A 12,151-nucleotide genomic window follows, 5' to 3' on the forward strand; every position below is an offset into this window, starting at 1 on the left:
TTGGGCTGTGGTAACAAAGGAGCACTAATGGGGTGGCTTAAAACGATAGAAATTTATTATCACAATTCTGGAATCTAGAAGCCCTAAATTGTGGTGTTGACAGGGCCGTGCTTTCTCAGAAGGATCTAGAATATCCTCCCAGTGCCCAGGTGTTCCTTAGTCTGTGGCAGCTCTGCCTCCATCTCCACGTGGCCTTCTCTCGTGGGTTTCTCTGTCCTCTTATAAGGACACCAGTTGTTGGATACAGGGCCCATCCTTAATCCAGGATGGTTTGACCTCAAAGTGATTACACGCTGTTTCTAAAAAGGGTCACCTTCCAAGGTTCAGGGCAGATTTGAACTGGAGGGAAACAATGGACAGTAGCAATTTGTGCCTTCTTCCAGGAAGTCTTTCTGACCCTGACAGCTTCAACACATCATGCAGACTTTGGAAACTGGGACCCTCCATGGAGGCCTATTCCTTCTCCTTGGTCCTTGGTTCCAACACAGGTGTGAGGGTTATTCCATTTTTCCCCTGGGCACCAGGTGGCAGTGTAAGTTGAGAGAGCAGTTATGCTAGGTCTTTCCTGGAGAAAGCTTCCATAAAATAAACTGGTTAATGCTCATAGCCTTTAGCTGCTAAAACTTCTGTGTTTCTTCACATTAATTTTGAATTTTCAGAAGGGAGAAGAGATGTCTGTTAGGGCATCTTGGTATGGGTGTGTGTGTGGAAAGGTACTGTGGTCCGTGTTTGGCCTGAGAAGCTACCATTCTTGTCTAGCAATATTTGTGGGTGGGGGTGGGAGCTAGAAGAGAAGCCTTGTGGAAACCTGGGTTAATCTCTAGAATTCCTCCTGGAACCTGGGTTAACCTCAATCTCTAGAAGCTTCAAAAAGACACCAGAGGGTGACCTGTGGTGTGTTGGATTCTCACTCAATTCTATTCCTTCCCCCAAAGTAACTCATAATTGTCATTGTTACTTACTGTTTGTTTTTCAACAGAGATCAAAGGGCATTCTTCTGGGTGTGGTCGGCACGGATGTCCCAGTGAAAGAGCTTCTGAAGACCATTCCCAAATACAAGGTAATGCGTCACCTAACAGTCAAGGGCCAGGTGCCTAAGATACTCTCACAACCTGACACAGTGGTAATGAAAACAGGAATTAAAGAGGCCCCTTTACTCTCTTTCTGGCAGGAGCTCCTTTTTTTTTTTTTTTTTAAGAATAGTAATAGTTCAGGCAGATCTGAGTAGGTCTAGACGTGCTGCCCAAGTTTTTAATGGGTCCGTGTCTATATGCTTATGCGAGTCTACACAGGTCCTATATCTCTGATGGTCCTCTAAACCAGTCCTAACTCACCCCAATCTGAGGAGTCCCTAAAATATGTTACTTCTTAGTGTTGGAACCCAACGAGGCACAAAGAGAAATAAATGGTCGCTGACTCTGTTGCTTGCACATTCCCTCTAACTTGGAAGGTCATGATGTACTTGCAAATCAATACACTTTTCCTAATTCTTAATTAAAATCCACTAAGAAAATTCTAAGTTTCTTTTTTTAACTCTGGGGGCAATCAAGAGGGTGGAGTAGGTAATTTTGGAAGAAAGAGGACGCAGTAAGCTTTAGTGGGCCACTGCTTTGGGAGCCTACACCAGCATAAGAGTGTTGCAAGGAGAAAGAGCACAGAAGGAAGGAACTCAGAAACAGAATGGAAATGCCAGAACCCTGCTCTGCGTGCAAGGCCAGCCCTGCATTGGGGGAGAGAGGAAGGCCTCACTTGCCCCTTTATCCAGCTTACACTGCATTCCCGGTACTCTGTTGCCAGCACTGTTCCTTCAGTTCTTTTAGTTTTGCATTTGGGGACAGAGGAGGCCCTTGTGGGCCATCCCAATGCACAAGGGTTGAAACCACACCCGTGCCCTCTTCCCCCAGCACCCGGCAAACGGGCCTGCTAATGTCTTCTTTGACCCACTCTCGGATGGACAGGCACTCCCTTTGACCCCAGCTGGAGGCAGGCGAGCTCCTTTGGGCCAGGAATCTGAGATGGCTGACGGGCTAACAGGGCCCCTTCCTTACCACCTCCCTCCCTGATGTGCCGAGCCTGATTCACCACAGTTGTGAGGGGTCAGGGACCTTCTTGGGCCTCAGCAGGAGGAAGACAAGGGTTAGTGCTCTGGAAGCAGATAACACCGGGATCCCAGCTCCATCCCTGAGGAGCTCTGAGTGGACAGGTCTCTCAAATCTTTAGTTCTTCCATCGAGTGGTGACAACAGTACAACCTGCTCACAGACAGGCAGGAAGAATTGACCATTATCATTATCATTAACTGGGAATGATGGCAACACACTGGCCAAGAGGACGGGTATGACTCACAGCCTCGGGCCCTCTTCCGTGTGGGATGCTGCCAGCAGAGAGCTGTTAATACCTTCCCCATGCCAAGCACGGGCACTCGTGGGCTTCATGTCCACTGAACCCTCGCTAAAATAGAAGGCCCAACCAACCAATGGCTCAGCCCATCACCAGGCATCCCAGCAAACTCTCATCTGAGCAACTCAGCTGAGCAGACAGCTGCGGCCAAATCAGGTCTCCTCTCAGCTGGTTGGAGGCAAAGTGAGAGATGCATAAAATGGCTGTTTACAAAAGACACACACTGTGTCTTGTGCTGTAGGATTAGCAGATAACATTTGCCAGGACCTGGCACTGTGCAAAGTGCGTGACCCACATCATGGTACCAGGTGTCCCTTAGGCAAGTTCGGCGCTGTTGTATCCATCCTACTCCTAAGGAAACTCTGGTTCCTGTGGCTTCTGTCCACCGAGCTTGGGGCCACATCAGTAGGAAGTGGTGAGTGTGGTTCCAGCCAGGTCTGTGTAACTCCTAGACCCACGAGCTTAAGGAATATCTAAGCCATTCACATAACACTGCGTGATTGGTTGTCAGGCTTCTGTGCCATCCGTACCGTTATTTACATAATAGTTCATTTGCAAATGAACTTTTGAAACTTTCATTTTGAACTTCATTGAAACTTTCTCCACTTAATTACATTTTTATTTATTTATTTATTTATTTATTTATTTGACAGAGATCACAAGTAGGCAGAGAGGCAGGCAGAGAGAGAGCGGGAAGCAGGCTCCCCGCTGAGCAGAGAGCCCGATGTGGGGCTCCATCCCAGGACCCCGAGATCATAACCTGAGCCAAAGACAGGCTTTAACCCACTGAGCCACCCAGGCGCCCTCACTTAATTACATTTTAATGGGAAACACCGTATCACCATTTTATCAACATTTTCAAAGGAAAGCCAGTGTCCTCAGCCACTCTAGAAGAATTGTAAAAAAAAAAAAAAAAAAATATATATATATATATATATATATATATATATAAATCAAAAAATAAAGAAATAGTATTAAGTGATTGTTTTATAATCTAAAGTTCTGAACTTGAGGTCTGTTCTCTCATTTTTAAGATAATATAAAAGGCAAGTGTGAAAGATAGACAAAGTGGAAACTTTTCTTTTTTATATAATTGGAAGGACGGAAGAAATTTAAAAAGAGCTGGCTCTTGCTAGTGATCCTGGCTAATGCATTCAATACCAGGCCCACATGCCACCTAAAATCATCTTTGCTCTATACTCTGGTTTTGTTTTGGGTCTGTTTTGTTTTTTTAAGAAAGCTAAACAGTGCACGGGAAGATGAGGGACCACTAGAGTGAGGACCATGGGATGGTTCAGCCTGGGGCGATGGGCGCCCCTGCCTTCTGGAATCCTCCCAGCACCATGGCCACCATCCAGAAGATCAGGGCCACCCCCGCATAATGGCCCAGGTGTCTCAGAGTCCGCAGAGTCTGATTCTTCCCAGCACTTTCTGTCTGGCCCTTAGCACCTGTTCCACCCGTAGGAAAAGAAACGTCTTTGAACAAGCAAGGCTTGCCTATTCCCATATGCTCATGCCACATAGCTGATCAGATTAGAAGGCCAACTTCATAGCAAGAGGACGTGAACTCTGAGCTAAAATCAGGTGTCTAGGCTCCCAAAAGGTGGTCTCTTTAGCAAAAGAACATTCCTGGTTGGGTTCACTGAGATGACAAAGGCCCTCTGTCCTCCTGCCACCCTGGGCCTCTGACAGCCCGCGTCATCTACCCACAAGGCTTCTACAGTTGGGAGTTAAGTTCCGGAGGCATGATGGGACAGCTGGCTGACCCTAACCCACATAGTCAAGTGTTGGAAACTATGTAGCTCCCCTGGGGGTGAAAAGCCCCGGGAATGAGCGAGGGATCTGAAGCCCCTCAAGATAGTGGACCTTACTTGTATTGCAATGCCCGAACCCAGATGCCCAGGGTTCCTGGCTCAGTGTTGAAGGAAGGGCAGCCCATCTTTAGAGAATGTTTCCAAACATCTCTTCAGCCTCTTATTTCCTGTGAGAAGATGTAGAAACCCAAGTACAGAGCCACCACTGGATACGTGCCCGACATTCCAGCCAGTAGGAACGTGATAGGGAAATGATACTGATGACCCCGTGCGTCTGTCGGTCCTCAGAGTTTCCTCTACTGGTCAGTGTGCCAAGCTCTTTACAGCATCATCTCCCCTAATCATAGGTGAATGCTGGCATCACCCCTGTGTATAGCTAAGGAAACTGAGGCACCCAAAGCTTAAATAGCATGCCAAGTCTCACAACTAGCAATGTAGGATTTCAACCGCTATTACCCTGAAGCCATTAGGAACAATAAACGGCAGTAATAATAGTAGCAGTTGAAATGATAGTTAAAATACTAAAAATAATACAAGAGTTAGAATCAAATAAGGCAATAAAACATTCAATGAGCTTTTTACTGTGTGTTTGGTATGGTAAAAGGGCTTTAAAGGGCCCATTCCCGTTGAATCATTGCTACACTCCCCTAAAGTGGGTGTTACTCGGCCCTACTCTTAGTTGAGGATGCTTAAAATGACTTTCTCAACATAACTCAGCTGATCCAAGATGAGTGGAATAAAGTCTAACCACAGAGCAGAGGACAATGGGCCACAGAAAATTCACCAGCCAGTGCCTGACTTAGAGGCCTTTCTGCCGCGTGCTTTCCCATGGGTCAGACTGGGAAGTGGAGACGCAGGTGTGACCTACCTGAGCCCGAGTCGGCCCTCCTAGGTTCCCACAGAGAGGCTTGGGAAAGGGGGTGCACGTCAGCCAGGGACAGCTGCGGCGGAGCATGCTTCTCTCATCCAGGAGAAGAGGGCTCCAGGGAGCGGAGTGTGGATCACACCTTTTCCTCCTGATTAACACCTTGTAAAGATGAGTCAGCTCTTGGCTCTTGGGGTTTTCCCAGAAGATAGAATTCTTTCTTTTCCCTTAGCTTCATAGATTTTCCCACAAGCAATCAGACTTCCTGTAATTTTTATTAAGAATTCCAGACACCCCAGCAATAACTTCCAGACACCACAGCCTCTGTTAACATAATGAGACATTTTATAATTGGAGTCACTTCATTAGGCCAAAGGCTCTGCACTTGGAAGGGAAGTACCTCCTTCCCTGGGGTGTTGGACCACGAGGCTCCCGGCCTCCAGGAGAACGTGCTTTAGGATGAGGGCCCTTTTGGCAGCCCCCAGTGCTGGAAGGCCTTGTGTCTGATTTGTTTCTATTACTCTGTGGGATTGCACGGTAGGATGGACAGGAAGACTGGTTCTAGTTCAAATGAAAGAAAAATGAGAGATTTCATCGTGATACTGATGTGTGGCCAACAACAAAGGTTGGGCATTGTCTTACTGTAAGCTTTTGGTTTTCTGAAAGGTTCATCCCCAGAATGTGTTTTGAGACTTACTCGGGATTTCTCTTCTTACGTCTCCATTAGGTTATGTCCATGTGCCACCAACCAAGCAACACAACATTGTGATGTTTTGTTCTCCTGGGGAAGACTTCAGCCAGATAGTTTCTGAATGTCAGGATGACTTTCTCAAGTCCAGCCTTTCCCATGTGCACCTGCCATGGCTCCCCTTTTCAGCTCATTTGTAGTACTACTTTAGTTCAAGCTTTAAAGATGAACTAGACAATATTTTGGTAAAGCAACAAATGTCTTAAATACTCACGATCCTTCCTGGAGCACTGCCACGTGCCAGGTGTTATGCGAAGGACTGTAGAAGTCAAAGATGAGTGAGATGCTCCATGCCTACAAAGAGCCCGTTTCAATGGGGCAGGTACTGCCTCATGGAGAACAAGGCAGAGGAGAGAAAGAACCAGCTGGGACTGAGAGGCAGAGAAGTAGGTGTCCCATTTTCACGCATTAGAGTGAAGATAGTAGTGGAAAAATGCTCAGGCTTTTATGGAAACATGGTATGGAAAGGAGGGAGCAGTGGGAAGAGTCAGGAGAGGCTTTATATAGGACATGGTCCTGATGCTGAGCTTGGGCGAGAATTAGCTGGGGGAGATGGAAAGGAGAGGTGCTCTAGACAGCTGGTGTTTATGAGTAAAGATGTGGGTGGGAGAGAAAACTGCAAGGGGGTTGTTGTCATGGCCATGTGCCCTAAGATGTAAAGCGTGGAAGGAGATAGAGAAGGGTACTTAGGTAGGGACCAGGACCAGGACACCTGACGGATAGCCCTATGGATTTTATCTTGCATGTGAAAGAGATCTTTAGTGGGTTTTATACAGGGGAGCTACAGGGTCACAGTTGTTTTTGACCTTGATCAATCTGGAGGATGGCTTTGTTGGGGCCTCTGTTTGAGACACAAAGGGCAGTTAGGACCGCTGTGGAAATCTATTACATTAAATCAACATGGATGGCGGGGTTGGGAAGCAGCAATGAAACTGAGTAATTTCTGCAAGAAAAAGTAGTGATTACTTGGATTAAGAAATTGGGAATGAAAGAAAGGAAGAAGTCCAAGGCTGATGCTCTGGCTTCTAACTTGGGACTCTGGGTGGATGGGTGGTTCTCCCACAGAGAGGAGCAGAAGGAGCAGCACCCACCATGTTGGGCTGGGTGAGTCTGAGGCACCTGGGGGATGTCCAGGTAGAGATGCCCAACACACTGTTGGACACTTGGACCTGCCAATGAGGGGAGAGGCTATGGCTGGAGTACTGACCCGGGATCAGCAGCATCTGGGTGCTTGCTGAGGCGTACTGGGGGAGAGAGCTAAAGCAGACGATGGGTCCTGGGATAGAAGCTTGGGGAAAAAAGAGTGCTTGAGGGTGGGCAGAGGATGGGGATCCTATGAAAAGGAGGATACCTGGGTGTATGGGGCCTGGAAGCTGAGGAAATCGAGAGTGTAGGGAGGGAGGGCAGTTGGCCAATAAAACTGGCAAGATTCAAGAGAGCTTTCTGTAGGGCATGGCCAGCCATCAGGTGGCCAGTGGCCACAGTAAAGAAGGGAGTTCTGTTCTGGTGGCATCTTGGTGGGGGGGGGCAGGGGCACAGCAAAGGCAGATTCCAGAAGCGGCACCAATGGGCAATGGGGAGGCAGAGATAGTGGTTCCACAATGAGCGGAGGACACTGGGTGGGAAGTCAGCTCAGCCTTTGCATTCCAGGGGAGGAAGCAGGATTTCGGTCAGCTGTGTGGGATCTGTGCTTGAGTCCATTCCCTTCATTGTTTCCCATTTCCTGCTTTTCCACTTTCTCCCATCCCTCCTCCTCTTCCTTCCATCCCAACCACCAGTTTGACCACATGGTATGACCTTGGCCATCAAGGAACCTTATACTCAGGCGGCGAGGCAGGCATGAAATAAGCAAAGACCTTGCTTGATGGATATCTTGATTCCTTATCATCAACCTCACAAACAATAGTCATCATTTTGATTAGTACCATACAAGAAAATTAGAGAGTTTAAAGAGACCATATACGAGGAGTTCTACCTTCTTCTGAGTATTACTTCCTATAAACAAACCAAGAACTGAAGTAAAATGCGTTAGAAGGCCCTGCATATATTAGCAACTATAAAATATTACTTGTTTGGTCGAATTTTGAGTTTGCATTTCCAATCAAATACCACTCTTGCCTTTAATGGAAAAAAGTCAGTCTCTCGGAGTCCTTTTTGACCCCTCGAGTCTGTATTAAACTGGGACATAATAATGGTAATTAATGCAGTGTTGACTGTGTCTGACATTTTTCCAAGAGACAAGATGAAAGAGACGATATACATCTCAAAGGATAGGAAATCTCTGGTTTATCTTTCACAGCATAATGAAATACACTTTATCATTAGAGTCTTGTAGAATCTTATTAAGACTTGCTGGGCAAGGTAACTCCAGGAGAAAATGTCTGTCGCCCTTGACGACCACGTGCATATTTGCCTTGTGTAATGCAAGGGAAACTTAATTGTCGGTGTTAAATTCTCTGAAGTTAATTCCACATCACCTTGACGTTAAGCTAACAAGCAGACAGGGTCATTCTTGGTTTGTAAACTCTGTTGTCTGGATCATTTAATAGTATCATATTCAAGAATGTGAGTGGCAGAGAATTTGAAAGAAAAAGAACACTGAGGGCTCAGAACTATGAAATAACTTGTCGGAAAAAATAGAGGGTTCCCCCCCCACCCTCCTTTCACGACTCAGGCAAAGTGGGTTACATTTTCTTTCTTCAGTGAGAGAGAGATCAGTATGGGTTTTATGCCAGGGGCCATTTGAATACATGAATGATTTGTAGGTAAATTTATTGTAGCCAATGGGTGCAGTCAACTGTGTAATAGAAATATTGTCAAAAAGCCGGGATTATTATTTAAATAAGTGCAGTGTTAAATTTGATTACATACTTTTTAAAGCTAATAAAACATTTCATTGCTCTCAAACTATTTCCCATAGTCCCATTTAGTCAGAAAACATAAATTAAGTGAGGCTCTGCATAGAAAATGACCCAGGCTTTGTGTCGATGGAAGCATGCATGGAAAAGCTTGGCAGCTTCCAAAGTTAAAGACGAAAGGATATAAAAAGGGGTTGGCAGGCTCCTGTTTGGGCTGGTGGGGACACTTTTATCCATGAACAATTATGGAAAATGACTGTCTCGTGCATACTCAAGATGGCCCTTACGGGTGTGGACTTGTAGGAAGTCTAGATGTGAATCAGAGGAGGCCTCCTCTTTGCTTTCCTTATCACGGGAGATGGAAGACACGGGGAGATGGATAAGACTCTGTTCGCGTCGACAGAGGGTATGACCAGAAATGTCAGCTACTTTCTTTAAAAAAAAAAAAAAAAAAGAATTGTTTTTGTTTTAAATAAATCAAAGGAAGGCCCTTGGATACCAACACGGGGATGTGACATTTTAAATTGTGCTATTTGCTGAGCTTATCCCGGGACAGGTCTTCATTTCTACCAAATGTCAAGGATCAACGCCTTGCATTCATTTTAATGAAATATTGTGCTGATAAGGGTTATGAATGCCAAGTTTAAGCTGTAAATTACTGAATGTCGGGCTGCTTTATGCTTTGTGAATTCACTGGGGAGCCAGCTAATGAAGGTTCCTTTCTCGCTTCTTTTTACAGTTAGGGATTCACGGTTATGCCTTTGCAATCACAAATAATGGATATATCCTGACACATCCAGAACTCAGACCACTGGTAAGAGAAATGCCTATTTCTATGTTTCTCCTTTGATGATTTTAAGAGATTTTCTTTGGTTCTACAGAGAGGACACTTTGCAGCAGCGTTTGCCTTGAAAGTTCAATTTATATTATTTTGACACAACGCGTAAGTGATGGAGGATAAATATATTTACTATCATTCTCTGATACAGAAATCAATATATATCTATGTGCCTTTATTTATTTATTTCACATCTGCCAACACATGCAAAAAAAATTTTAACTCCAGACATTTAAACCCATCATAACGGGTACCTTTATGTAACAAATGATCCCTCACACTCCAACAAGACCCACTTATTACAAGTTACATTGGACACAACAAATTAGACCCAGGATCCCTGGTAATTCATTATGGTGGGATTTGCCCCTGAATTCCATGGCCTAAGCTCTGTGCCTCCTGTGTTGAAGATATTCAACAATACCTTTTTTGTTTAATTTGAACAGTGGCAGTTTTCTCCATTCCCTGCCTAAGCCATATCCAGTAGCATTGTTTGATGACCTGAAGTGTAAACCATTTTCCTTCTGAAGTGAGTCGGGTGGATCTAGGACAGGCCATGGTGTCCTTGTCCACCCGGCACCCTGGGGAGAGCCTGCCTGGAGCATCCAGAGGAATCCGAGGGGCAGGCCGGCTTGGTGGGTGGGAGGCACCAGGCTGCTGACGGTCTCCCCTATGGACTCTGGAGGGGCATTGGCGGGGAGTGTGTCAGTTGTCTCTGCACGAGTGGCAACGTGTTGGAAGGAGGACAACCCTTTGGGTTTGAGTGTGTTTAGCTAATTTTACAGAAGATACAAAATCGTAAAAAACAATTATCGTACGCTTTGCTTTTGCGAGTTAAGAAAGTGTCAGTGGTTTTCTATAGCCACACACACCCGTGTTTGCTCGCACTCTCCCACCCCACACATCCTTGTTTCTCTCATTGTGGGCAGAAAATAGTGGCTCGGGGTCTGCCGGGCAAATGTCAGCTGGTGTGGCGTTGCGAGGACCGGTTTGCTTCTCGCCAGGGTGGTTGTCTAGAAAGAGCTCATCCTCGAAGGGCGTCATCATCCAACTTTGCTCTAATCGCCCCACTGTTATTGAGTCATGGCCACACCATGTGGATCCCATATGCATGCTTTCAGATGGGACTTAGGATAATATTTGATTTTGCCAATCTTTTTATCAGAAAGGGGTTGGGTTAACTGTCAGCTAACTCCAGAATTGTAATATAACTCAGAATTATTGAAAAGTTTGATTGGAAAAGGCTACTAATTTCTGGAGGATGTTTAGGTCTAAAAATATATTTAAGTCTAAAAAGCTCAGCCTGTTCTCCGTGTCCAAGCCACTCTGTGAGGCGTGTCTGTTGAGGGTGGGAGGAGTTATGTGTCTGTGGGGGAGTATGGGCTCCTAGTGCTTATTCATTCCAAGTTGGAGTGGATCAGAGTCAGTAAAACAATCAAGCCTGGATCCTTCCTATGAATTTCCTTCCTATTTATCAGCTTTTTAAAAGGGAATGAAATGGAACCAGGCACCGGAAGTCACCAAGGTAACTTTTCTCTGCAGCAGTGGACATGAGTAGCTCCCCTCTGCACAGCGGACTGACAGTGCCTTCCAGGTCTGTTATGTGTCCTGGTCATGCAGCAGATGGCTTGTTTGCAAATAGTCCATTCGATGCACTTTCCAGAGCTGTGGCCACTGAGGGGGAAGATGGAAGGCTTCTAGAAAAGCAGGGCAAGCAACCAGCATCCATCATCCCATGACAGCACAAGTGCTCACCAATACAAGTCCTTTCTGTTCTTCTCACTGCTCATCCATGGTGGATGCTCAACCATGGTGGATGGTTTCACCAGAAGTGATGGCCAGGGTCAAGTTCCCATATATGGGATGGCCCAGGCCAGGGCCCCAGCATCTCACCTGTGCAAATCCAAACCAGATGTATCATTTTGCAACTGATCCATGGTAAGAACATAAGGGGTCCCCCCGGGGGGCTCAGTCAGTTGAGCCTCCGACTCTTGGTTTCTGCTCAGGTGATGATCTCGTGGGTCATGAGATGGAACCCCACATCAGGCTCCAGGCTCGGTGGGGACTCTGCCTGAAGATCCTCTCCCTCGGGTCCTCCCCTCACTCTCTCATGCACATGCTCTCTCTCTCTCTCTCTAAAATATAAAATAAATCTTAAAAAAAAAAAAGGAACATAAGGAATGACTGGGTCATTTATCTATCTCTGACTCTGACTTCGTGAGGTACTTACTTGGCATGATGCCAGCTGTCGAGGGTTACGTGAATGCATCTACCTGAGTGTGGTCTGTAAGTGGTGTGGACTCTGCCTTGAGTCTGATGTTTTCCTCTTGGGCAAAAGACAGTGGTGAAGCGGGAGGAACTCAGCTTCAGCAACACACAGCTGGCCCTTGACTCTTGTCCTGCCACGTCCTAGCTGTGTGACCCGGAGTCACGTAGCCTCTCTGAGCTTCATGTTCTCTTGGATCCTGCCATAGCCCTCATGCAGAGACCATAGCTTTGTTGTCAGAGTAAATGGGGTCATACGTGCAAAAAGCCTTGTGTGACAAAGCAGGCCCCAGGACGTCATGGGGCCTGAGGGGGTTATCCCAGCCTCCTGTTTCTGTTCCATTGGCTCTGTCGATCTGTGCTC

The 12,151-nt window shown here is 46.2% G+C and overlaps 1 protein-coding gene across 2 annotated transcripts in view; it reads left to right on the forward strand.

Moving 5' to 3' along the window:
- The window catches only part of CACNA2D3 (calcium voltage-gated channel auxiliary subunit alpha2delta 3), an 857,887-nt gene that overhangs the window by 629,903 nt on the left and 215,833 nt on the right, over positions 1–12,151 (forward strand). For both annotated transcript variants that reach the window (XM_032868337.1, XM_032868338.1), the window contains 2 exons: positions 980–1,060; positions 9,424–9,498. In XM_032868337.1, the coding sequence (XP_032724228.1) occupies positions 980–1,060; positions 9,424–9,498 (156 nt within the window). The remainder of the gene's footprint in view (positions 1–979; positions 1,061–9,423; positions 9,499–12,151) is intronic.

The sequence above is a fragment of the Lontra canadensis genome, unplaced genomic scaffold (assembly GCF_010015895.1).
Source record: "Lontra canadensis isolate GAN:19392208 unplaced genomic scaffold, GSC_riverotter_1.0 scaffold35, whole genome shotgun sequence".
Lineage (NCBI taxonomy): Eukaryota > Metazoa > Chordata > Mammalia > Carnivora > Mustelidae > Lontra > Lontra canadensis.